The 27,650-nt window shown below is 47.6% G+C and overlaps 1 protein-coding gene across 5 annotated transcripts in view; it reads left to right on the top strand.

Annotated features, from left to right (window-relative positions):
* Positions 1–16,230, top strand: part of PARP10 (poly(ADP-ribose) polymerase family member 10) — a 173,104-nt gene extending 156,874 nt beyond the window's left edge. For 4 of the 5 annotated variants that reach the window (XM_073556546.1, XM_073556548.1, XM_073556549.1 and 1 more), the window contains exons 6-10: positions 907–1,119; positions 1,203–1,317; positions 10,263–11,161; positions 11,307–11,478; positions 13,414–16,230. In XM_073556546.1, coding sequence (XP_073412647.1) covers positions 907–1,119; positions 1,203–1,317; positions 10,263–11,161; positions 11,307–11,478; positions 13,414–13,727 — 1,713 coding nt within the window. In that variant the 3' untranslated portion in view covers positions 13,728–16,230. The remainder of the gene's footprint in view (positions 1–906; positions 1,120–1,202; positions 1,318–10,262; positions 11,162–11,306; positions 11,479–13,413) is intronic. The other variant, XM_073556550.1, reaches the window with a different exon arrangement.
* The last annotated feature ends 11,420 nt before the right edge of the window (positions 16,231–27,650 follow it).

Genomic DNA, 27,650 nt, shown 5'->3' with positions numbered 1-27,650 from the left:
GCTGCCTTCTCTCATGGTGATTGACGTCTTGCTCCCTCCTTTCATGGTGATTGACTTCTTGCTGCCTCCTCTCATGGTGATTGACTTCTTGCTGCCTCCTCTCATGGTGACTGACTTCTTGCTGCCTTCTCTCATGGTAATTGACTTCTTGCTGCCTCCTCTCATGGTGATTGACTTCTTGCTGCCTCCTCTCATGGTGACTGACTTCTTGCTGCCTCCTCTCATGGTGACTGACTTCTTGCTGCCTCCTCTCATGGTGATTGACTTCTTGCTGCCTCCTCTCATGGTGATTGACTTCTTGCTGCCTCCTCTCATGGTGACTGACTTCTTGCTGCCTCCTCTCATGGTGACTGACTTCTTGCTGCCTCCTCTCATGGTGACTGACTTCTTGCTGCCTCCTCTCATGGTGACTGACTTCTTGCTGCCTCCTCTCATAGTGATTGACTTCTTGCTGCCTCCTCTCATGGTGATTGACTTCTTGCTGCCTCCTCTCATGGTGATTGACTTCTTGCTGCCTCCTCTCATGGTGATTGACTTCTTGCTGCCTCCTCTCATGGTGATTGACTTCTTGCTGCCTCCTCTCATGGTGATTGACTTCTTGCTGCCTCCTCTCATGGTGATTGACGTCTTGCTCCTTCCTCTCATGGTGATTGACTTCTTGCTGCCTCCTCTCGTGGTGATTGACTTCTTGCTGCCTCCTCTCGTGGTGATTGACTTCTTGCTGCCTCCTCTCATGGTGATTGACTTCTTGCTGCCTCCTCTCATGGTGATTGACTTCTTGCTGCCTCCTCTCGTGGTGATTGACTTCTTGCTGCCTCCTCTCATGGTGATTGACTTCTTGCTGCCTCCTCTTGCGACTGATGACTTTTTTTGCTTCGGGCTCCTTATCTCTTCCATATTTTCTAGGTGACAGGAGATGCAGTCTCTTGCAGGACGGCGGTGGAACTTCTCCGTCACATCCTGTCCTCTGTGTCATATCGTATGGTGACTTTGCAGTTTCCGGGGGTGTCACTGTTTCTACTAGAAGATGAGGGTCAGAGGGTAGTGTTGGAGACGGAACAGCAAAACCAGTGCATCATCGACACATCTCGGCTCAGTTGGAAAGTCACAGGCTGTAAGGTAAAGTCTTCTGCACTGACCCCTCTGTATCACCAGGAATGGAAAGTGGCCTTCTAACATACAAACGCTTTGGTCTCCTGTAGTCTGCGGATCCCTGGAGCTTTGTTCACATCCCGAACACTTCTACTTTCCAGTCCTTTAAGGCTGAAGAGTTGTCATTGGTGGCCGACGTGCCACCGCAAAGTGCCGCAGACTTAGGTGAGTGGCACATTACGTATGGTAAGTAAAGCTTTTAAGAAATCTTCCAACTGGGAACACTTTTAGATTTTTCATTTGTTTTTCCATCTCCGTATTCAAAGAGCCATCGTTTTTTTTTAAAGTTTTCCATTGACAAAATGAATGCGATTTGGTAACAGTTCAGACTGCAGCGATAGAAACATATTTCCTACTTTTCTAATTAACAAATTGAAAAGCAGATCTTATTTTTTTACAGTTTAGTTTTAACAATGTTTTACACAGTCTTTTGGATTTTGTTTAGTTCCCGAGAGCCTGTGATTACTTGGAAGATACTCCTCTGGCGGGGTGTAGGAGTTCACAGGCAGTAGTCACAAGGGATTCCCTGGTCACCTGGCCTTCATTTCACCCCATTACCACTTAGCATCCACGCCACCGCTACTACCGGGAAGAGGGGAACAAGGGAGGAGAACTCTAAGGGGACACTACGATATAAGGGGTTAAACAGACACAACCAGAGCTGGTTGCTTACACGTGGGTCAGCTCTATAATACAGCAGGCAATCCACAACTCCTCACCAAAAGTGAAATTATATGTCTGGAAAGGGTTAAGCTGGCCACGTACTTATTATAGCTTGTCACCTACAACCTTTACCTCCTCACAAGTATGTACTCCTCTCTGTCTTGTCCTCTCTGTCTTGTCCTCAAAACTCCTCTGTTTTATCCTATCCTCCACCTAGAATCATAGACTCCTAGAATGGTAGAGTGGGAAGGGACCTCCTGGGCCATCTGGTCCAACCCCCTGCTCAAAGCAGGATTCGCTAAATCATCCCAGTCAGATGTCTGTCCAGCCTCTGTTTGAAGACTTCCATTGAAGGAGAACTCACCACTTCTCATGGCAGCCTGTTCCACTCATTGATCACTCTGTCAAAAAGTTTTTTCTAATATCTAATCTGTGTCTCCTCCCATTCAGTTTCATCCCATTGCTTCTAGTCTTTCCTTGTACAAATGAGAATAAAGTTGATCCTTCTACAATGTGACAGCCCTTTAGATATTTGTAGACAGCTATTAAGTCTCCTCTCAGTCTTCTCTTCTGCAAGCTAAACAATCCCAAATCCTGCAACCTTTCCTCATAAGACAGGGTTTGCAGACCGGTCACCATTCTGGTCGCTCTTTTCTGAACTTGCTCCAGTTTGCTGATGTCTTTTATAAAATGTGGTGCCCAAAACTGGAGACAATATTCCAGATGAGGTCTGACCAAAGAGGAGTAGAGGGAAATAATGACTTCACGTGATCTAGACTGTATGCTTCTGTTAATACATCCTAGAATTGCATTTGCCTTTTTTGCTGCTGCATCACACGGTCGATTCATATTCAGTCTGTGATCTATTAGTATACCCAAGTCTTTTTCACATGTGCTGTCACTTAGCCCTATTCCTCCCATTCTATATATGCTTTTTTCATTTTTATTGCCCAGATGTAGTACTTTGCATTTTTCCCTGTTAGAAACCATTCTGTTAGTTGCTGCCCACTTCTCCAGTTTATTTATATCTTTTTGAATCCTCTCTCTCTCTTCTCTAGTATTAGCTATCCCTCCTAGCTTTGTGTCATCAGCAAATTTAATCAGTTTACCCTCAATTCCTTCATCTAAATCTTTGATAAAGATGTTGAACAATACAGGGCCCAGGACAGAGCCCTGTGGTACCCCACTTGAGACATTCTTCCAACTGGATGTGCAGCCATTTACGACCACTCTTTGGGTCCGATCACTAAGCCAGTTATGAATCCACCTAACAGTTGCCTTGTCCATTCCATACTTAGCCATTTTTTCAATAAGGATTGTGTGAGATACTTTGTCAAATGTTTTGCTGAAGTCAAGATATACTATATCTACAGCATTTCCCTGATCCACCCAGTCAGTGATTCTGTCATAGAAGGAAATTAAGTTAGTCTGACATGAGGTCTGCCCTCTACTCCTCTTTGGTCAGACCTCATCTGGAATACTGTTTCCAGTTTTGGGCACCACATCTTAAAAAAGACATAACAGACCACATTTTAAAAAATAATTCTCTCTGTCCTCTCTTCTCCACCTTCAGACTACATTCTACCCTCTCCTCCACTTACAGACTCCTCTTTCCTTCCCTCCACCTCTTGATTCCTCTCTGTCTTTTCAACCTCCTGTCTGTTCTGTCGTCCTCCTCCACCTCAACCTCCAGAATACTCTCTGTCCTGTCCTCTTCCTCCGCCACCTCCAGAATCCTCTCTGTCTTCTCCTGAACATCTGGACTCCACGCTATCTTTTTCTCTTTTCCACCACTAGATTTTTCTTTGTTCTGTCTCCCTCCTCCACCTACAGACTCCTCTTTATAATGTCCTTCACTTCCCAACTCCTCTTTTCTCCACTCTTGCACAATCATAGTCCTCTCAGTCCCATCCTCTCCTGCACGTCCAGACTTCTCTCTGTCCTCTCCTGCACTTCCAAACTCCTGTCTGTCTTCTCCACCATCACCAGACTTCTTTCTCTGTTCTGCCTTCTTTCTTCTCCACCTACAGACTCCTCTGCCCTCTGTACTCCTTCACCATCAGACTGTCCCATTTTTCCCTGCAGCTATAGATTCCATATTCTCTGATACCTCCAGACTACTCTCTGTCCCATCCTCTCCGGGACATCCAGACTTCTCTCTATCTTGTCCTCTTCTGCACCTCTAGATTTGTCTCTTTTTCTCCCAACTCTAGGTTTCTCTCCCTTTCCTCCCCATCCAATTCCATACTCCTCTCAGTCCCATCCTCTCCTGCACTGCCAGACTTCTATCTGTCCTCTACTGCACCTCCAAACTTCTCTGTGCCATCATCTCTCCTCCACCTCCAAACTCCTCTTTGCCCTCTTTTCTAATGCACCTCAAGACTTATCTGTTATATCCTCTCCTGCACCTATAAACTTGTTTGTGTCTGATCCTCTCCTCCACCTCCAGACTCCTCTTTGACCTCTCCTCTAATGCATCTCTTCTCTCTGACCCATCCTCTCCTGCACCTCCAGACTACTCTCTATCCTCCCCTGCGCCTCCAGACTTCTCTCTGTCCTCTCTTGCACTATCAAGCTCCTCTGTATTCTCTTCTCCACCTCCAGACTTCTCTCTCTGTTCTTTCATCTTCCTTCTCCTCTGCCTACATACTCATCTCTGTACTGTTCTTCACCTGCAGACTCTTCTCTGCCCTTTTCACTCCTGCACCACCAGACTCCTCTCGGTCCCATCCTTTTCTGCACCTCCCAACTCCTCTCTGTCCCATCCTCTCAATGCACCTCCAGACTCCTCTGTTGGACCTCAAGACTCCTCTCTGTTCCATCCTCTCTTGGACCTTGAGACTCCTCTGTTGGACCTTGAGACTCCTTTCTGTTCCATCCTCTGTTGGACCTCGAGACTCTTCTGTTGGACCTCGAAACTCCTCTCTATTCTATACTCTACTGTACCTCCAGATTCCTCACTATCCTCTCCTCCATCTCCACACTCCTCTCTGTCCAATCCTCTCCATCACCTCCACTCATCTCTGTTCTCTCCTGCACATTTAGACTTTTCTCCACTCTGTTCTCCATATCTAGACTTCTCTCTGTCCTTTCCTGCACCTCCAAATTTCTTGCTATCCTCACCTCTCCTGCACCTACAGTCTCATCTTTGCCCTCTCATCTCCTTCGACTCAAGACTCTTCTCTATAATCTCCTGCACCTTCAGACTCCTCTCCTCCACATCCAGACATCTCTGGCCTGTGCTCTCCTTCATCTTCAGACTTCTCTCCTGCATCTCCAGACTAATTTCTGTCCTCTCCTGCACCTCCAGACTCCTCTTTGTCCTCTCATACACCTCCAGACTCTCCTACCCTCTCATACACCTCTAGACTCCTCACAACCACTTCCAGATTCCTTTCTATATTCTCTCCTCCATCGCCAGTCTCCTCTGTCCTATCCTCCCTTGCACTTCCTGATTCCTCTGTCATGTCCTCTCCTCTCCTACACCTCCAGACTCCGCTGTCTTCTCCACCTTCAGACTCCCCTCCAAATTTCCTTACTTCTCCTGCACCTCCAGATTCATCTCTGTCCTGTTTGTTCTTTCCTGCACCTCCAGACTCCTCCCTGTCCTCTCTTGCACCTCCAGACTCCTCCCTGTCCTCTCCTGCACTTCCAGACTCCACTCTGTCCTCTCCTGCACCTTCAGATCCTCAATCATGTCTTCTCCACTGATTCCTTTCTGTTATGTCATCTCCTGGACCTTCAAACTGCTCTCTTTTCCACCTCCAGACTCCTCTCTGTCCTCTCCTGCATTTCCAGACTCCTCTCCTGCATTTCCAGACTCCTCTCCTGCACCTCCAGACTCCTCTCCTGCACCTCCAAACTCCTCTCTTGCATCTCCAGACTCCTCTCTTGCACCTCCAGACTCCTCTCTTGCACCTCCAGACTCCTCTCTGTCCTCTCTTGCACCTCCAGACTCTTCCCTGTCCTCTCTTGCACCTCCAGACTCCTCCCTGTCCTCTCCTGCACTTCCAGACTCCACTCTGTCCTCTCCTGCACCTTCAGATCCTCAATCATGTCTTCTCCATCGATTCCTTTCTGTTATGTCATCTCCTGGACCTTCGAACTGATCTCTTTTCAACATCCATACTCCTCTCTGTCCTCTCCTGCACATGTAGACTCCTCTCTGTTTTCTCCCGCATCTCCAGACTCCTCTGTCTTCTTCTCTTCTCCACCTCCAGTGTTCTTTGTTCTGTCCTCCTCCAACTCCAGATTCCTCTGTCCCTTCCTCCACCTCCAGACTCCTCTCTGTGCTTTCTTCCATCTCCAGACTCCTCCCTCTCCTGCACCTATATTCCACTCTGTCCTCTTCTCCACCTCCAGACTACTCTCTCTGTTCTGTCCTCCAACTCCAGATACCTGTCCTCACCTGCACCTTTAGAACCTCTCTGTCAAGTCCTATCCTCCACCTCCAGACTCCTCTCTGCCTTCTCCTCTCCTGCACCCCCAGAGTCCTCTCTGTCCTCCCTTCCACCTCTCTTCCCTTTTCTCTCCTCCATCTCCACACTCCTCTCTGCCCTTTCCTGCACCTCCAGACTCCTCTCTGTCCTTTTCCATCCTCCCCTCTCTGTTTCTCTTTTCTTCCTCCAACTCCAGATACCTCTCGGTCCTCACCTTCAACTTCAAAGCCTGTCTGTCATGTCCTCTCCTCCACCTCCAGACTCTCCTCTTTGCCCTCTCCTCCACCTCCAGACTCTCCTCTCTGCCCTCTCCTCCACCTCCAGACTCTCTCTGCCTTCTCTACTTCCAGACCTCTGCTCTCTGTCCTCTCCTCCATTTCCAGACCTCTCCTCCACTTTCAGACCTCTCATCTCTGTCCTCTCCTCCACTTCCAGACCTTTCCTCACTGTCCAATCCTCCGCCTCCAAACCTCTCCTCTCTGTCCTCTCCTCTGCTTCCAGACCTCTCCTCTCTGTCCTCTCCTCTGCTTCCAGACCTCTCCTCTGTCCTCTCCTCCACTTCCAGACCTCTCCTCTCTGTCCTCTCCTCCGCTTCCAGACATCTCCTCTCTGTCTTCTCCTCCGCTTCCAGACCTCTCCTCTCTGTCCTCTCCTCTGCTTCCAGACCTCTCCTCTCTGTCCTCTCCTCTGCTTCCAGACCTCTCCTCTGTCCTCTCCTCCACTTCCAGACCTCTCCTCTCTGTCCTCTCCTCCGCTTCCAGACATCTCCTCTCTGTCTTCTCCTCCGCTTCCAGACCTCTCCTCTCTGTCCTCTCCTCCGCTTCCAGACCTCTCCTCTCTGTCCTCTCCTCTGCTTCCAGACCTCTCCTCTGTCCTCTCCTCCGCTTCCAGACCTCTCCTGTCTGTCCTCTCCTCCTCTTCCAGACCTCTCCTGTCTGTCCTCTCCTCCTCCTCCAGCCCTCTCCTTTCTGTCCTCTCCTCTGCTTCCAGACCTCTCCTCTCTGTCCTCTCCTCCGCTTCCAGACCTCTCCTGTCTGTCCTCTCCTCCTCTTCCAGACGTCTCCTTTCTGTCCTCTCCTCCGCTTCCAGACCTCTCCTTTCTGTCCTCTCCTCCGCTTCCAGACCTCTCCTCTCTGTCCTCTCCTCCGCTTCCAGACCTCTCCTCTCTGTCCTCTCCTCTGCTTCCAGACCTCTCCTCTCTGTCCTCTCCTCTGCTTCCAGACCTCTCCTCTCTGTCCTCTCCTCCGCTTCCAGACCTCTCCTCTCTGTCCTTTTCCTCCTCCAACTCCAGATATCTTTTAGTCCTCAACTTCCACTTCAGATCCTGTCTGTCATTTCCCCCCCTCCAGACTTCTTTCTGCTCTGTTTTTTTCTAAACATTCTGGATCCACCCTGTCCCCCCAGTCATTTTTCTGTCCTCTCATCTCTTCCACCTCCAGGCTCCTCTCTGTCCTCTCCTCTACCTCCAGGCTCCTCTCTGTCCTCTCCTCCACCACCTGACTCCTCTCTGCCCTCTCCTCTACCTCCAGGCTCCTCTCTGTCCTCTCCTGCACCTCTTGGCTCCTCTCTGTCCTCTCTTCTCCTCTTCTGACTTTTTTCTATCGTCTCCACCTCCAGTCTCCTCTCTGCCCTCTCCTCTACCTCCAGGCTCCTCTCTGCCCTCTCCTCCACCTCCAGGCTCCTTTCTGTCCTCTCTTCTCCTCTTCTGCCTTTTCTCTATCGTCTCCATCTCCAGACTCCTCTCTGTCCTCTCCTCCACCACCTGACTCCTCTCTGCCCTCTCCTCTACCTCCAGGCTCCTCTCTGTCCTCTCCTCCACCACCTGACTCCTCTTTGCCCTCTCCTCTACCTCCAGGCTCCTCTCTGTCCTCTCCTCCACCACCTGACTCCTCTCTGCCCTCTCCTCTACCTCCAGGCTCCTCTCTGTCCTCTCCTGCAGCTCTTGGCTCCTCTGTCCTCTCTTCTCCTCTTCTGCCTTTTCTCTGTCATCTCCATCTCTAGACTCCTCTCTGTCCTCTCCTCCACCACCTGCTTCCTCTCTGTCCTCTCCTCCACCTCCAGACTCCTCTCTGCCCTCTCCTCTACTTCCAGTCTCCTCTCTGTTCTCTCCTCCACCACCTGACTCCTCTCTGCCCTCTCCTCTACCTCCAGGCTCCTCTCTGTCTTCTCCTGCACCTCTTGGCTCCTCTCTGTCCTCTCTTCTCCTCTTCTGACTTTTTTCTATCATCTCCATCTCCAGACTCCTCTTTGTCCTCTCCTCCACCTCCAGTCTCCTCTCTGTCCTCTCCTCCACCTCCAGACTCCTCTCTGCCCTCTCCTCTACTTCCAGACTCCTCTCTGTCCTCTCCTCCACCACCTGACTCCTCTCTGTCCTCTCCTCTACTTCCAGACTCCTCTCTGTCCTCTCCTCCACCACCTGACTCCTCTCTGTCCTCTCCTCCACCACCTGACTCCTCTCTGTCCTCTCCTCTACTTCCAGACTCCTCTCTGTCCTCTCCTCCACCACCTGACTCCTCTCTGTCCTCTCCTCCACCACCTGACTCCTCTCTGTCCTCTCCTCTACTTCCAGACTCCTCTCTGTCCTCTCCTCCACCACCTGACTCCTCTCTGCCCTCTCCTCTACTTCCAGACTCCTCTCTGTCCTCTCCTCCACCACCTGACTCCTCTCTGTCCTCTCCTCTACTTCCAGACTCCTCTCTGTCCTCTCCTCCACCACCTGACTCCTCTCTGCCCTCTCCTCCACCACCTGACTCCTCTCTGTCCTCTCCTCTACTTCCAGACTCCTCTCTGTCCTCTCCTCCACCACCTGACTCCTCTCTGTCCTCTCCTCTACTTCCAGACTCCTCTCTGTCCTCTCCTCCACCACCTGACTCCTCTCTGCCCTCTCCTCCACCACCTGACTCCTCTCTGCCCTCTCCTCTACCTCCAGGCTCCTCTCTGTCCTGTCCTCCACATCCATGCTCTCTTCTCCATCTCCATACTTCTCTCTCTGTTCATCCATCTGAATGATTTTTTTCTCCTTTTCTTCCGTTTGCCCTCCATGAGTCCGATTTTCCGCCAGTGTGACACCTTGTGACGTGTGTGTGCGATCCGTGTGTGATCCCTTTTCGTACAGCTGTCCATGATCACACACAGTTTCCTGGGTTTATAGCAGAAATGTTTCGGTAATTATTGGATTCCGCTGGGGTGGTCCATGTGGGATCCAGTTTTTTTCCTTCGCTCACAGTCTGCATGTGTGAGTCTTTTCTGAGACTCGCCTGAAGGGAGTGCATGCTGCAATTCTTTTTTCATGGACAGTCGAGCAGAGACACAAATCGTTCATCTGAAGAGCCTTGCTCGCTAACATGGGTCAGTTATAAATGGCCTAGTACACGTCCGGGTAATCCACCTGTCGACAGGAGCGCTTCTTCATAGCCGCTTCTCTCTAAATCTCATTGTTCTCCTATGATGATGCACTCTAAGGGCCCCGTTACACGCTTCACTGTCCCAGCGATCCCACCAACGATCCGACGTGGATGGGATCACTGGGACATAGCTGATCGCTGGTGAGCTGTCACATAGGCAGTCTCACCAGCGATCAGGACCAGCGAGCACGCAGGTATCCAGGGTAAACAGCGGGTATCTAAGCGCCGTGTGGCACTTAGTTACCAGCTGTTAACCCTGGATACCAGCTCCCAGTGTCTCTGATTGTTGGTCTCTTGCTGTCACACGCAGCGATGTGTGCTGCCCAGCGGGAGACCAACGATAGATTCATGGCCCAGACCATTAGGCAACGATTAACAATCAGCCAACTGATCGTTGCTACATGTCACACGCCACGATGTAGTTTCGACATCGCTGCCAGGTCACGTCGTTCACAATATTGTTGTGTGTACCGGGGCCCTAATACATGTGTCCTTCCAGTCCTACATTGTGTTCCTTGTATTCTCGGGTGATTGATTAATCTCCTCACTGACACACATAAATTCTTCCATTAATTTTTTTTTTCACAATTTCCTTCACCCCCAGAAGATATAAAGGTGTTCGCTTCTCTTCTGAAGAATCCACAGAGTGAAGAAGACAAAGAAGAAATTCCAGCCACGACCACCGAGTGGAACATTAAACAGGAGGAAGACGTAGACCTATATACAGATGCCTCTCCGAAAGGCCAAGATGAAGTCTCCGACGACGCGGAGGATGAGGAGCTGCACCAGGCGTGCAAAATGTCCCGAGATGAATTTCAAGACAGACAACTTGATGAAGAGGCTCAGCTGCTACTAGCCATACAGATGTCCATGGACACCCTAGACACCGCCATGGAGGATGAGGAAAAGGCCCTGCAGAGGGCACTCCAACTTTCTCTTAGAGAACAAGTCTTGGTGGAGGCAGAAGAGCCTTTACAGAGAGCTCTAGAAATGTCTTTGCAAAACTCTTGGGCTTATGATGAGACATCTCCTGGTCAAGCAGACTTTAATGATGTGTCTGGAGATGAGGTTGTAAAGGCTTGGGACACTGCTGAAATAAAAATACTAGCGGGGGATGAGACCAGTCTGGTGGTGGCATGTGCAGCCATTAGGAAGGCAGTGTCAGGAACACTGTGCACCCTGACTCTGGATGGAGTAGACGACTTCCAGTATAAAACAGAAATACTCTCTGCTCTGGAGAAGAAACACAAGGTGACAATCAGCGAATACGAAGGGCAGACACAAATACAAGGATTCCTACAAAACCCCCTGAACAGCCAGAAAGAACTCTCCCAGATCCTGAGTGCCCTCCATGGAGAAAGCAGGTCTGGCCTTATGACTTTAGACTGGCAACAGTCAGTAATTCTGACTCCGGTGTTGGAGACATCAGAGGAATATAATAGCATTGTCCAGCAGTTCCTCAGCACACTAAAGGGGCAGAGAGCTGTCACTCAGGTCCTCCAGGTAATTATCTGTCACTCATGTGCCTTGAATGTAGCATACTATACAGAATGGGACTAAACATGGCTTCTAAAGTCTAAGGGTGCCCCCTGGTCTCCTGTAAAAGAGCAAGGGATTAGACGCCACTCACAAATATCTGCTTCTTTAGGTGCAAAAGGTGCAAAATGGATTGCTCTATAAGCAATACCAGCTGAAAAAGGCAAGCATGGCGCATTGCCCCAAGACCCCCATTGAGCGCACGCTTTACCATGGGACCACAGAAAATGGTGCCAAAGAGATCTGTCATCATGGATTTAATCGCAGCTTCTGTGGAAAGAACGGTAAGAACGATCAGTGGTAAAAACATGATACTCCTGCTTCAATATGTGACATCTTCCTAATCTTCAGCATGTCCCCGCCCTAATCTCCCCCATGTCACCCTCCTAATCTCCAGCATGTCCCCGCCCTAATCTCCCCCGTGTCACCCTCCTAATCTCCGGCATGTCCCCACCCTAATCTCCCCCGTGTCGCCTTCCTAATCTCCAGCATGTCCCTGCCCTAATCTCCCCTGTGTCACCCTCCCAATCTCCAGCATGTCCCTGCCCTAATCTCCCCTGTGTCACCCTCCCAATCTCCAGCATGTCCCCACCCTAATCTCCCCCGTGTCACCTTCCTAATCTCCAGCATGTCCCTGCCCTAATCTCCCCTGTGTCACCCTCCTAATCTCCAGCATGTCCCCGCCCTAATATCACCCGTGTCACCCTCCTAATCTCCAGCATGTCCCCGCCCTAATATCCCCCGTGTCACCCTCCCAATCTCCAGCATGTCCCCGCCCTAATCTCCCCCATGTCACCCTCCTAATCTCCAGCATGTCCCTGCCCTAATCTCTCCCGTGTGACCCTCCTAATCTCCAGCATGTCCCTGCCCTAATCTCCCCCGTGTGACCCTCCTAATCTCCAGCATGTCCCCGCCCTAATCTCCAGCATGTCCCCGTCCTAATCTCCAGCATGTCCCTGCCCTAATCTCCCCCATGTCACCCTCCTAATCTCCAGCATGTCCCCGCCCTAATCTCCCCCGTGTTACCCTCCTAATCTCCAGCATGTCCCCGCCCTAATCTCCAGCATGTCCCCGCCCTAATCTCCCCCATGTCACCCTCCTAATCTCCAGCATGTCCCCGCCCTAATCTCCCCCCGTGTCACCCTCCTAATCTCCGGCATGTCCCCACCCTAATCTCCCCCGTGTCGCCTTCCGAATCTCCAGCATGTCCCTGCCCTAATCTTCCCTGTGTCACCCTCCCAATCTCCAGCATGTCCCTGCCCTAATCTCCCCTGGGTCACCCACCTAATCTCCCCCGTGTCACCCACCTAATCTCCCCCGTGTCACCCACCTAATCTCCAGCATGTCCCTGCCCTAATCTCCCCCGTGTCACCCTCCTAATCTCCAGCATGTCCCCGTCCTAATCTCCCCCGTGTGACCTTCCTAATCTCCAGCATGTCCCTGCCCTAATCTCCCCCGTGTCACCCTCCCAATCTCCAGCATGTCCCCGCCCTAATCTCCCCCGTGTGACCCTCCTAATCTCCAGCATGTCCCCGCAATAATCTCCCCCGTGCCACCCTCCTAATCTCCAGCATGTCCCCGCCCTAATCTCCCCCGTGTCACCCACCTAAACTCCAGCATGTCCCCGCCCTAATCTCCCCCGTGTCACCCTCCTAATCTCCAGCATGTCCCCGCCCTAATCTCCCCCGTGTCACCCTCCTAATCTCCAGCATGTCCCCTCCCTCCTAATCTCCAGCATGTCCCTGCCCTAATTTCCTCCGTGTCACCCTAATAATCTCCAGCATGTCTCCACCCTAGTCTCCAACATTTCACCATCCTAATCTCCACCGAATCACCCTTCCTCTCAATCTCCACCGAGTCGCCCGCCCTCCTGATGTCCGCCGAGACGCCCGCCTCCTAATCTCCGCCAAGTCGCCTGCCCTCCTGATCTCTGCCGAGTCGCCCGCCCTCCCAATCTCCGCCAAGTCGCCTGCCCTCCTGATCTCTGCCGAGTCGCCCGCCCTCCCTATCTCCGCCGAGTCGCTTGCCCTCCTGATCTCTGCCGAGTCGTCCGCCCTCCCTATCTCCGCCGAGTCGCCGGCCATCCATCGTTGGGTCTCCCTCTTCTTCTCAGTCGGGTCATGCTCTTCACTACACTGTATGTGTGATTTAACCTGTGGACCACCCTCGTCTCGTTCCTGTCTTCCTTTCAGTTCTAATTCTTCTTTCTCTCCCATCAGCCACTCAATACGGGCACGGTGTGTATTTTGCTGTTGAGGCTACAATATCTGCGAGAGAGAGATATTCAACCCCGTCCAGTAGTGGAAACAAGTACATTTTGGTTGCCCGGGTATTGACTGGAGAGTTTACTGTGGGTAGAGAAGACATGAAAACACCTCCTATAAAGCCAGGTACGGTTGGTGATGTTCCACAGCGGTATGACAGCTTAGTGGACGATCTTCAGAACCCTTCCATCTTTGTCATATTTAATGATACACAAGCATATCCAAAATACCTTATTACATGCTGTAATAAGAGAGACCATATGAAATAGGCTGAAAAGAAGCACCACTCCAACAGTTGGAGACAACACTTGTAGTTACATATAGCGAAGAATCGGGAAGGGATGAACGACTGACAAACTGGCTGCGAATACAGGTTCAAGCCAACGGGTGGATCACCTCATGATGCCAGCTGGAAATGTCCTCCATCTTGTAAGGGATGTTAAGAGATTATGTTTCTACATAATTGCATTTACAGGGCCCTGAGATGTCAATGAGACGCCAACAATAAAGGCCAACCATTCAAACAGGGCTTACGCATTTAAAATAAAGCTGAAAATTGCAATGAAATTGTTACAACACCCAGAATCCTCATCATGCTTGTGTCATTCTTGAGACGCCCGCTTCTCCTCCTCCACTATCCCCTTGTCCATCCCTGGATTTTCTGCAGTGCAGCCTTTCACTTATCTCTCCTACGTGTCCTATTCTGCAGCCTTCCCTTTGTATCTCCTTGGTGTCCTCCTCGTTAGCATTCCACTTTCATCTCCTGTCTATCATTCTCTTCAGTAGCCGTCCTCATCCCTTCTAGTGTCATCATCGTTATTCACTGCAGCCTTACCCTTGTGTCTCCTGAGTGTCTTCCTTCTCCTCTTCAGCCCTCTTTGAGTTTTCTGGTGGTGTTGTCGTCCTCCACCTCTCCAGCCTTCCCCTGTCTTTCATCCTCATTAGCCTTCCCCTTATATCTCTTTCATGTCATCCTCTTTGGCCCGCCCCTTGTTCCTCATGGGTGTTCTCATCCTCCCCCTTCCTAGCCTGTTCCTTGTCTCGCCTGAGTGTCATTGTCGTCAGCCCTCCATTTGTTCTTCCTTGTTTTTGTCATCCTCATAAGCAACCTTTTTCATTGCATATCCTGGGTGTTATCCTCTTGGTCCTTCCCCATGTTCCTCTTGGGTGTTGCTACCTCCACATGCTTCTCGTCTCTCCTGGGTATCATCCTCTGTGGCATGATCTTTTGTTCCTTCTGTGTGTCATTGTCCTCCTCCACAGCTTTTCCTTGTTTCTCTTCAGGCTACCCCTTGTTCCTTCTGCGTATCGTCGTCATCATCATCCTCCGCTGTTTTTCATGGTCTCTCCTAGGTATCATACACTTAAGCCTTTGATACTTCGGCATGTCATCGTCGTCCTCCACAGGTTTTCGTATTTCTCCTGAGTGTCATCCTCTTAAACCCTCCCCTTGGTCCCCCTGGGTTTCATCATCTTCCTCCAAAATCTTTTACTTGTCTGTCCTGTATGTTATCTTCTTCACCCTTACCTTTGTTCCCCCTGGGTTTCATCATCCTCCTCCAAAATCTTTTACTTGCCTGTCCTGTATGTTATCTTCTTCACCCTTACCTTTGTTCCCCCTGGGTTTCATCATCCTCCTCCAAAATCTTTTACTTGCCTGTCCTGTATGTTATCTTCTTCACCCTTACCTTTGTTCCCCCTGGGTTTCATCATCCTCCTCCAAAATCTTTTACTTGTCTGTCCTGTATGTTATCTTCTTCACCCTTACCTTTGTTCCTCCTGGGTTTCATCATCCTCCTCCAAAATCTTTTACTTGTCTGTCCTGTATGTTATCTTCTTCACCCTTACCTTTGTTCCTCCTGGGTTTCATCATCCTCCTCCAAAATCTTTTACTTGCCTGTCCTGTATGTTATCTTCTTCACCCTTACCTTTGTTCCCCCTGGGTTTCATCATCCTCCTCCAAAATCTTTTACTTGTCTGTCCTGTATGTTATCTTCTTCACCCTTACCTTTGTTCCCCCTGGGTTTCATCATCCTCCTCCAAAATCTTTTACTTGCCTGTCCTGTATGTTATCTTCTTCACCCTTACCTTTGTTCCTCCTGGGTTTCATCATCCTCCTCCAAAATCTTTTACTTGTCTGTCCTGTATGTTATCTTCTTCACCCTTACCTTTGTTCCCCCTGGGTTTCATCATCCTCCTCCAAAATCTTTTACTTGTCTGTCCTGTATGTTATCTTCTTCACCCTTACCTTTGTTCCTCCTGGGTTTCATCATCCTCCTCCAAAATCTTTTACTTGTCTGTCCTGTATGTTATCTTCTTCACCCTTACCTTTGTTCCCCCTGGGTTTCATCATCCTCCTCCAAAATCTTTTACTTGTCTGTCCTGTATGTTATCTTCTTCACCCTTACCTTTGTTCCTCCTGGGTTTCGTCATCCTCTTTGGTTGCTTTTTTTTGTCTCTCCTGGGTGTCTTCGTCTTCAGCCTTTCCTTTGTTCCCCCTGGGTGTAGTCTCCATCTACAGCTTTTCCATGTCTCTACTGTGTGCCATTCTCTACAATTTAACAGAATAAACCCACAGAGCATGTTGCACAGGCAGCGCCTCGTTGTACCATCTGCTATGACTATACCAGGTCTGAACTGCTCATTGATGGATCCTACCTGTACACCAGGAGTTGTACTGGAAGGATGGTCATCGGCAGCACTGAAAGAATGTGATTACTGTGGGGTTACAAATTGTACGCAGGATGAGATAATAAAGGCTTTTGTCACATATACTGGAGTCATTCATGTTATTACAGTAATACAGCTGATGAGGAGTAACGGGAGATACGAGGAGGCATCTGGAAAGTCAAAAAAACGAACTATGGGACAAAATAGTAACAGAGGACAATGTTTGTCATATTTAGTCCTTCCCATGGAGTCTCCAGAAACAGGGGATCCCATAAGTGTGAGATACCCTAGGACCACCAGACACAGGTAAAAAAGACCTTATGACTAGGGATGAGTGGGCCCGTGGAAGTTCGGGTTCTGGTACATGACCTGAAATTTATTCCAAAATTTGGTTTAAGTACCAGAACTGTACCTGAACTTGAACCACAACCCGAACCCCACAGAAAACAATGGGGATCCGAACTTTTGAGCTGGAAAAATATCTCTCTCCCTCTTTCCTCACCAAGGAACTCAGAACATTGCAACAGACTTCCAGAAGTTTGTGTTTGACGTTTAGCACTTGACACTAACTCTCCGGTACGAGTTCACTCATCTCTGCCTATGACCACTAAACACGAGAGACTCCAGAATCTCTAAGACAGACATATTCAGGAGGTTCCAGACACAAGTCACTCAATTACCAACGTAAGAAGAGACCGCAGAAACCAAGAGGAAAGTCCAGGTAAAAGAAATGCGTTTATTTGATAAATAGATTTTTTTAAAAATATCGTATTTTTCGCTTTGTAAGACGCACTTTTTTTCCCCCAAATTTGGTGGAAAAATGGGGGTACATCTTACAAAGCGTACATGCCTTACCGATACCATGGGTGTAGGCCGCAGACTTGGGATGAGGGGGGGGTGTAAGAGGGTAAGAGTCCTGAGGAGATCATTTGCATATTCCCAGTGCCTTCTGGGATAAGTGAAGAGTCTCCGCGAGCTCAACGATCACTGGGTTTTGGCCGTTGCAGCTGAAAAGAGGAAATCGTAAAACCACGCGCCGACTGGCGCGCGAATTTTGGCTCATGTTTCATCGTTTTTAAGAAATCTCAATATGGAAGAGGCCAGGAGCCATTTGGTGAGCTGCATTTCTTGCTACATGTTCACAGACTTACCAGTGGAAAAGCCAAACTTCACCTGCCACAAATGCGGCTTGTGTCCCTGCTGGAGGAAGAGAGGTTAGCTACGTTGAAGATCATTAAGGAAGGTGAAGAGTTCTTAGAGCAGAATTATCTCTTCATGTTACAGAAAGAGAAGAAATTCGAAGTGCACCTGAAGAAACAAAAGAATGGAAACGTGACCCAGAGAAGCAGGAGGATCAGGAGGCAGTCAGCACCCATACTGCTCAGAAACCAGTACCAGGCTCTCACGCAGGAAAACGATGAAGAAATACATCAGGATAAGACTTTGCCCACAAACAGCAACCTTGTACGCCCTCAGAGTCCTCCTGGATGGAGAAAGAAAAATGTTGTGAAGAAGAAACGGAGAGTGGTGGTCATGGGGGATTCCCTGTTGAGAGGAACAGAGGCCGCTATCTGCAGACCGGATATAACCTCAAGAGAAATGTGCTGTCTTCCAGGTGCAAAAATTAAAGATGTGTCTGACAGGATATCAGGACTCTTCAGACCTACAGATGACTACCCATTCCTGCTACTACATGTGGGGACAAATGACACCGCAAGAAACGACCTGGAAACCATCTGCAGTGGCTTTGAAAACTTAGGCAAGAAAGTGACAGAACTGGGAGCGCAGGTGGTCTTCTCTTCCATCCTCCCAGTGGATGGCCATGGAACAAGGAGGTGGAATAAGATTCTGCAGGTGAACAACTGGCTACGTCGATGGTGCCGTCAGCAACGATTTGGATTTATGAATCACGGAGTGAATTACCTATACGATGGACTACTTGCTAGAGATGGGGTACACCTTACGAAGACTGGAAAACATGTATTTGGAAGTCGCCTTGCTACACTTGTAAGGAGAGCTTTACACTAGAACAACATGGGAAGGGAAGCAAAAGGCCAGAAAAAGCCATACACCTGACAAATGCTATTGAGAACTCTGCTATTAGAAGTGGAAAGGAAGAACAAAGACAAAAGAATCTAAATAATAAAAATATTGGAGAAAGAGAAAACAATCACAAACTAAAATGTTTCTATACTAATGCACAAAGCATGGGCAACAAACAAGGAGAATTGGAACTACTAACACAGGAAAAGAAATATGATGTCATTGGAATCACTGAAACTTGGTGGGACAATACACATGATTGGAATACAAGACTAGAAGGATACAAATTATTTGCAAGAAACAGACTTGATAAACGAGGAGGAGGTGTCGCATTGTATGTTAGAAACTCGTATATCTGCACAGAGATCCAAGCTTTAGAGACTGGGAGTTCTGTGGAATCTGTTTGGGTAAGAATACAAGGACAGAACAATGGAAAGGACACCATTGTAGGCATTTACTACAGGCCACCTGTGCAAGCTGAAGATATGGATGAACTCTTTATGCATCAAATGGCCAAGTTCTCCAAAAAATATGACATAGTTGTCATGGGAGATTTCAACCATCCAGACATTTGTTGGGAATCTCTCTCAGGCAAAACTAACAGGTCAAGGAAATTCTTATCCTCTCTTGCTGACAACTTTATCTTCCAAAAGGTAGGGGAGAAAACAAGGGGAACTGCTACCTTGGATCTAATCCTTATAAACAGGGAGGAAATGGTTGAGGAGGTAAAAGTGGCTGGGACCTTAGGCGGTAGCGACCATGCTATTTTAGAATTTTGGATAACTAGAGGAGGAAGACCTGTGAAGACTCAGACGTCAAGGTTAGATTTCAGAAAGGCAGATTTTAAGGGATTCAGAAAGAGAATTGGAGGGATCCAATGGCTGGATATCCTTAAAGACAAAAATGTCCAGGAAGGATGGGAAATCTTGAAAAATGAAATTCTCAAAGCACAGTTGTTAACAATTCCTAAAAGAGGGAAGAATAGGAAGCATTTAAAGAAACCAGGATGGATGAACACAGAACTTAAGCACATGCTAAAAAGGAAGAAAAAAATGTTTATAAAATGGAAAGAGGGAGGCATATCTAAAGAAGAATATAATGCTGTCTGCATAACCTGCAGGGCACAAATCAGATTACTAAAGCTGACAATGAATTGAGGCTTGCAAGAGATGTCAAAAGCAATAATAAAGGATTTTGGGGATATGTCAAAAGTAAAAGAAAAGTCAAAGATGCTATAGGATTTTTACAGGATGAACATGATGAAATGGTAAGACACGATGTTGAGAAGGCTGAACTTTTAAATTCCTATTTTGCATCTGTTTTCTCTCAGAAAGGAAATGTAACATCAACTGTTCTTCACTGTCCTATTAAGGGAATAGAAGAATCCAGGATATCTATAAACAGAAAGATAGTGAGGAAACACTTAGCTAACCTAAATGAATTCAAGTCTCCAGGTCCAGATGAATTACACCCCAGATTACTGAAGGAGATAGCAGAAGAAATTTTTGAACCCCTCTCCATAATCTTTGAAAATTCTTGGAGAACAGGAGAAGTCCCAGAAGACTGGAGAAGAGCAAATGTTGTTCCTATCTTCAAAAAGGGGAAGAAGGTGAACCCAGGCAACTATAGGCCGGTGAGTCTGACTTCTATACCAGGAAAGATCTTTGAACAAATTATTAAACAACATGTATGTCAGTACCTGGATAAGAATGAAGTGAGTAAACAGAGTCAGCATGGGTTTGTAACTAATAAGTCATGTCAGACTAACTTAATTTCCTTCTATGACGAAATCACTGATTGGGTGGATCAAGGAAATGCTGTAGATATAGTATATCTTGACTTCAGCAAAGCATTTGACAAAGTATCTCGTACAATCCTTATTGAAAAAATGACTAAGTATGGAATGGACGAGGCAACTATTAGGTGGATTCATAACTGGCTTAGTGATCGGACTCAAAGAGTGGTCTTAAATGGCTGCACATCCAGTTGTAAGAATGTCTCAAGTGGGGTACCACAGGGCTCTGTCCTGGGCCCTGTATTGTTCAACATCTTTATCAACGATTTAGATGAAGGAATTGAGGGTAAACTGATTAAATTTGCTGATGACACAAAGTTAGGAGGGATAGCTAATACTAGAAAAGAGAGAGAAAGGATTCAAAAAGATATCAATAAACTGGAGCAGTGGGCAGCAACTAACAGAATGGTTTTTAACAGGGAAAAATGCAAAGTACTACATCTGGGCAATAAAAATGAAAAAAGCATATACAGAATGGGAGGAATAGGGCTAAGCAACAGCACATGTGAAAAAGACTTGGGCATACTAATAGATCAGAGTCTGAATATGAGTCAACAATGTGATGCATCAGCAAAAAAGGCAAATGCAATTCTAGGATGTATTAACAGAAGCAAACAGTCTAGATCATGTGAAGTCATTATTTCCCTCTACCCCTCTTTGGTCAGACCTCATCTGGAATATTGTGTCCAGTTTTGGGCACCACATTTTAAAAAAGACATCAACAAACTGGAGGAAGTTCAGAAAAGAGCGACCAGAATGGTGACCGGTCTGCAAACCCTGTTGTGAGTTCATTTTCCCCTTCGTCACTGAGGTCTGGTGAACTCCCTATTCTGGTAAAGGAAGGTAATGAGCCTGATTATCAGGCACCTGAGCCTAATGAGGATGACTGGCTGAGTGGAGTCACGGACTGGATATAAGGCTGCCGACGCCCTTCTGCCCTGCGGGTGATTTCTCTGTGGACTTCTAGGACACCAGTCTGATTCCTGCTCCTCTAAAGCGAAGTTTTCTGCTTTGCCTGTTAGCATTTGTGTTTTGTTTTTGTTTTCTTTGCTTTTCTGTATTCTGCCATTCCCTGCTGGGGTGAGCTGAATCTCCTTTTGCCGGTTGCTCTGTCTTCAGAATATTCCTGAGTACTGACATAGCTTTTTTGAAGCCTAGCATCTTCAGGGCCTTTTTCACTGTCAGTCTGTTGGCTCTTATTTTCATAGGGTTTTTCACGGATTGCAGACAGCAGCCTTCCTGTCCTTTTCTATCTAGTTAGCTTGGGCCCCTCTTTGCTCAGTCTATCTTTCTGTCTGTGTTAGTGTTTTCATCTTGCTTCACCGTCATTATATGTTGGGGGCTGCCTATTGCTTTGGGGTCTGCTCTGGGGCAGTTTAGATTTCCCCTTTCTTTCTTTAGGCCTATTTAATTCTCCGGCTGTGATCGAGGGGTCTAGGGCATCGTAGGAACCCCCCACGGCTACTGCTAGTTGTGTTGATAGGTTCAGGGGTCTGCAATCCGATAGCTGCCAACTTCTCTGGTTTTCTGGACTGAGCTAGCATTTCTGTTTTTGCCTCCTACGGTGACTCAATCATAACAGAATCACCCGCCATACCGCAGATCCTAGGGTACTCAATAGCAGGAAAGAATTGTGTTTAAAAAAAAAAAAAGTGTGTGTGTATATTCTTTCCTCTATATCTCTGAGGCCGTAGGGGGAATTTTTTTTTCTCTCAATGGAGATAAAGCAATTGTCTGATCGTGTGGAGCAGCTCGCTGCGGAAGTGCGGGGAATTTCCGCTTACCTTGCTCGATCGCATGCTGTTGAACCAAAGATCCCTACACCTGATGTATTTTTTGGTGATCGATCTAAATTTTTGAGTTTCAAAAATAATTGTAAATTATTTTTTGCCTTGAAGCCTAACTCGTCAGGGAGCTCCGCGCAGCAGGTTAAAATTGTCATCTCTTTGCTGCGTGGCGATCCCCAGGATTGGGCGTTTTCTTTGAAACCAGATGATCCTATTCTGACTAATGTGAACGCATTCTTTCAAGCTTTGGGGTTGTGTGACGAACCTAATGCTATTGATCAGGCTGAAAAGACCCTGTTGGCATTGAACCAGGGTCGAGATTCTGCAGAGTTGTACTGTCAAAAGTTCCAAAAGTAGGCGGTCCTTACTACCTGGAATGATAATGCCTTGGCTGCTCTCTTTCGGAAGGGTTTGTCAGAAGCCGTGAAAGATACTATGGTGGGATTTCCTGTTCCCTCTGGTCTAGACGATTCTATGTCATTAGCCATTCAGGTTGATCGGCGTTTACGTGAACGCAGGATTGCACGAGAGGTGTTGCCACCGGTTGAACAGACGTCTGAACCTATGCAATGTGATAGAGTTTTGTCTAAGGCGCAACGTCAGGAGTTCAGAAGGCGTAATCTGTGTTTTTTCTGTGGAGATGCCTCGCATATTATTTCTGTTTGTCCTAAACGAGAGAAACGCTTTGCACGCACGTTTTCTGTTGGTGGTGTTCAACCTAAGTTTCTTCTGGCAATTACTCTGATCTGCTCCCTGTCCACATTTTCCGCCAAGGCTTTTGTGGATTCGGGAGCGCTAAACCTAATGGACTTGGATTTTGTTAAACGTTGTGGATTTCCGATGACACCTCTGCAGACGCCTATCCCTTTGAGGGGGATTGATGCTACTCCTTTGGCTAAAAATAAACCTCAGTTTTGGACCCAGGTGGTCATGCGGGTCGCCCCAGACCATCAAGAAAATTGCAGATTTTTGGTGTTGCATGGTCTGCATGATGCCGTTGTTCTGGGGTTTCCCTGGTTGCAAATTCATAATCCAGTTTTGGATTGGAAATCTGTGTCTGTGGCGAGTTGGGGTTGTCGGTGTGCCTTTAGCGAGGCTCCGGTTTTTTCCACCTCTCCTCAGTCGCATGATGTTCCTGACTATTTGGCGGACTTTTACGATGTATTTAGTGAGAATGAGTCTGCGTCCTTGCCTCCTCATAGGAGTTATGACTGTGCAATTGAACTGAGCCCGGGGTGTAAATTTCCCAAGGGTCGGCTCTTCAATTTATCTGTACCCGAGCACGAGGCTATGCGGTCCTATATTAAGGAGGCGTTGGAGAAGGGTCATATTAGACCATCCTCTTCACCCTTAGGTGCCTTTTTTTTTTTGTGGCCAAAAAGGATGGTTCTTTAAGGCCTTGTATTGATTATCGTGCCCTCAATAAAATTACTATTAAATATCAGTATCCGTTACCCCTGATTTCGGATCTATTCTCTAGAGTTAGAGGTGCTTGCTGGTTTACCCAGCTTGACCTCAGGGGGGCGTATAATCTTATCCGCATTAAGCAGGGGGATGAATGGAAGACGGCGTTTAATACTCCGGAGGGACATTTTGAGTACCTGGTGATGCCTTTTGGGCTCATTAATGCCGCTTCTGTCTTCCAGTGCTTCATGAACGATATTTTCCGAGACTTTGTCGATAAATTTTTGATTATCTATCTGGATGATATTTTGATCTTCTCCAAGGATTGGGATTCTCATGTGGAACATATTCGGACTGTGTTCCGGATCTTGAGGGAGAATTCCCTGTATGTCAAAGGATCAAAATGCTTTTTTGGAGTTCAGAGGATTTCATTTTTGGGATTTATTTTGTCTCCGTCAACTATTGAAATGGACCCGGCCAAGATACATGCCATTTATGATTGGGTTCAGCCCACTTCTTTGAAGGCCCTCCAGAAGCTTTTGGGTTTTGCTAATTTTTATCGGAAATTTATAGCAAAATTTTCTAGTATTGCCAAGCCATTGACTGATCTGACTAAGAAGGGTGCTGATGTGTTGAATTGGTCTCCGGAGGCTGTTGCTTCCTTTCAGGAGCTGAAGCGAAGATTTACCTCCGCCCCGGTTTTGCGGCAACCTGATGTCTCACTCCCGTTCCAGGTAGAGGTGGATGCTTCTGAGATTGGTGCAGGAGCTGTTTTGTCCCAAAAGGATCCTGTAACATCTAAAATTAATCCCTGTGCTTTCTTTTCCCGAAAGTTCTCTCCATCTGAACGTACCTATGATGTGGGGAATCGGGAACTGTTGGCCATGAAATGGGCATTTGAGAAGTGTAGACATTGGTTGGAGGGAGCTAAACATCAAGTTGTGGTCCTCACTGACCACAAGAATTTGATTTACCTAGAGTCGGCTAAACGCTTGAACCCTAGACAGGCTAGGTGGGCCTTGTTTTTTTACACGTTTTGATTTTGTGGTCTCTTTTCTTCCTGGAACTAAGAATGTCAAGGCAGACGCCCTCTCTAGGAGTTTCTTTGCTGATTCTCCTGTGGTGACCAAGCCTGCTACCATCTTAGGCGAAGGGGTAGTTCTTTCTGCCATCTCGCCCGATTTGAGACTTGCTCTGCAAGAGTTCCAGGAGGACAATCCTGAGCGTTGTCCCAGTGGAAAGTTGTATGTTCCTGACCAGTGGAAGAAGAGAGTGATGTCTGAAGTTCATGGCTCTGCATTGGCTGGTCATCCAGGTATTTTTGGTACTAGAGATCTGGTGAGTCGCTCTTTTTGGTGGCCCACCTTGTCTCATGATGTCAGGAATTTTGTGCAGTCCTGTGGGACTTGCTCCCGGTCTAAATCTTGTTCTCGCTCTAGTGGGTTGTTGATGCCTTTGCCGGTCCCCAGGAGGCCATGGACCCATATTTCAATGGATTTCATCTCTGATATGCCGGTCTCTCAAAGAATGACTGTTATTTGGGTGATTTGTGACAGATTCTCTAAGATGGTTCATCTTGTACCACTCCCTAAGTTGCCATCTTCCTCTGAGTTGGTGCCCCTGTTTTTGCAACAGGTGGTTCGCTTACACGGGATTCCTGAGAACATTGTACCTGACAGGAGTTCAGTTTGTGTCTAGATTTTGGAGGACTTTCTGTTCCAAGCTGGGAATTCAGTTGTCCTTCTCCTCTGTTTTTCACCCTCAGACCAATGGGCAGACAGAGAGAACAAACCAGACCTTGGAGTCGTATTTGAGATGTTTTATTTCCGCTGATCAGGATGATTGGGTTTCATTTTTGCCCTTGGCCGAATTTGCTTTAAATAATAGAGCTAGTATAGTGGCTAGTTCTGCCACTTTGATGTCACCTTTTTTTTGTAACTTTAGGTTTCATCCTTGATTTTCTTCAGGGCAGGTGGAGCCTTCTGCCTGCCCAGGTGTTGACACTGTGGTGGAGAGAATGCACCAGATCTGGGACCAAGTGGTGGATAAGTTATCTCTCTCCCAGGAAAAGGCCCAGCGGTTTTCCAATCGACAAAGGACCATTGGTCCCCAGTTTAAGATTGGTGATATGGTGTGGTTATCATCAAAAAATATTGCTATGAAGGTGGCTTCTCCTAAGTTTAAGCCTAGATTTATTGGACCTTACAAGATTTTGGAGATTATTAATCCGGTCTCTTTTCGTTTGGCTCTTCCTGTCTCATTTAAAATCCATAATGTGTTCCATAAGTCCTTGTTGAAGAGGTTTGTTGAACCAGTTGTTCCTGGGGAGGCACCTCCAGACCCTGTATTGGTTGAAGGTAACATGGAATATGAGGTAGAGAAAATACTGGATTCCCGTCTGGCTAGACGGAGACTCCAGTATTTGGTTAAGTGGAAGGGTTATGGTCAGGAGGATAATTCCTGGGTCTCTGCCTCTGATATTCATGCCAAAAGATTGGTGCATGCCTTTCATCAGGCTCACCCTGATCGCCCTGGTGGCGTGGTTGAGGGTTTGGTGACCCCTCAAGGGGGAGGTACTGTTGTGAGTTCATTTTCCCCTTCGTCACTGAGGTCTGGTGAACTCCCTATTCTGGTAAAGGAAGGTAATGAGCCTGATTATCAGGCACCTGAGCCTAATGATGATGACTGGCTGAGTGGAGTCACGGACTGGATATAAGGCTGCCGACGCCCTTCTGCCCTGCGGGTGATTTCTCTGTGGACTTCTAGGACACCAGTCTGATTCCTGCTCCTCTAAAGCTAAGTTTTCTGCTTTGCCTGTTAGCATTTGTGTTTTGTTTTTGTTTTCTTTGCTTTTCTGTATTCTGCCATTCCCTGCTGGGGTGAGCTGAATCTCCTTTTGCCTGTAGCTCTGTCTTCAGAATATTCCTGAGTACTGACATAGCTTTTTTGAAGCCTAGCGTCTTCAGGGCCTTTTTCACTGTCAGTCTGTTGGCTCTTATTTTCATAGGGTTTTTCACGGATTGCAGACAGCAGCCTTCCTGTCCTTTTCTATCTAGTTAGCCTGGGCCCCGTCTTTGCTCAGTCTATCTTTCTGTCTGTGTTAGTGTTTTCATCTTGCTTCACCGTCATTATATGTTGGGGGCTGCCTATTGCTTTGGGGTCTGCTCTGGGGCAGTTTACATTTCCCCTTTCTTTCTTTAGGCCTATTTAATTCTCCAGCTGTGATCGAGGGGTCTAGGGCATCGTAGGAACCCCCCACGGCTACTGCTAGTTGTGTTGATAGGTTCAGGGGTCTGCAATCCGATAGCTGCCAACTTCTCTGGTTTTCTGGACTTAGCTAGCATTTCTGTTTTTGCCTCCTACGGTGACTCAATCATAACAAAACCCTGTCTTATGAGGAAAGGTTGCAGGATTTGGGAATGTTTAGCTTGCAAAAGAGAAGACTGAGAGGAGAATTAATAGCTGTCTACAAATATCTAAAGGGCTGTCACATTGTAGAAGGATCATCTTTATTCTCATTTGCACAAGGAAAGACTAGAAGCAATGGGATGAAACTGAATGGGAGGAGACACAGATTAGATATTAGAAAAAACTTTTTGACAGTGAGGGTGATCAATGAGTGGAACATTCTGCCACGAGAGGTGGTGAGTTCTCCTTCAATGTAAGTCTTCACAGAGGCTGCACAGACATCTGCCTGAGATGGTTTTGTGAGTGTTGCATTGAGCAGGGGATTGGACCAGATGACCCTGGAGGTCCTGATGCCCCTGCAGTTCCCCTCCAAGTCTGACTTTCCAGGATTCTAGGTTCTATAAGGAAATGTAAAGTAGAGCTAACACTATGGAGAATGACTTTTGTTTGACTCTTCTCGTTTCTTTGTATGAGTTCCTTTGACTTTTTCATTATTCTCATCTTTTATTTCTTGTCCATCAGTCTTATAGCCAATAGTACGACCATGGTTGATCAGTGAGATATCTTGTAATGCAGCGCTCCAAAATGTGTCCTGCAGATTGATGAGTATGTTACATTCTGGCTATACATTGGTATTGTGCTTGTCTCCAATGGGCTCAGAGCTCATTGATGAGTAAGTTTATCAGCTTGGTATTGTCACGGTCACGTGTGTCTGGACGCAGCGAGTACCACAAGGAGAACCCATGTGACGCACATGACCCTGGATACACCGCCTCCAGTGGGGCGAATTTAAATAATAAACACGTGCAGCTGGATACACCGCCTCCAACTGGCGAATTTAGACATTACACGTATATACAAGTCTGGAAACCCCGCCTCCAGTAAGGCTAATTTAAACAATAAGGGAAACCTGGGAAACATTAACAATGGTGGGCCCTGCGATAGGGAATAGGGACGTGGAGACCTCCTGAGCTTCCCTGAGCCAGTGTCCCTGCAGTCCTAACGTTCCCTATGCCGGTTCCGCACCGGGCGCACAGCAGGAACCTAAAAACCTTAGCTCGCCCTGACCTAAACCCTCACTAGGG

The sequence above is a fragment of the Dendrobates tinctorius genome, unplaced genomic scaffold (assembly GCF_039654945.1).
Source record: "Dendrobates tinctorius isolate UK_male_01 unplaced genomic scaffold, ASM3965494v1 ptg000235l, whole genome shotgun sequence".
NCBI lineage: Eukaryota > Metazoa > Chordata > Amphibia > Anura > Dendrobatidae > Dendrobates > Dendrobates tinctorius.
This window is presented reverse-complemented; position numbering and strand designations above follow the sequence as displayed.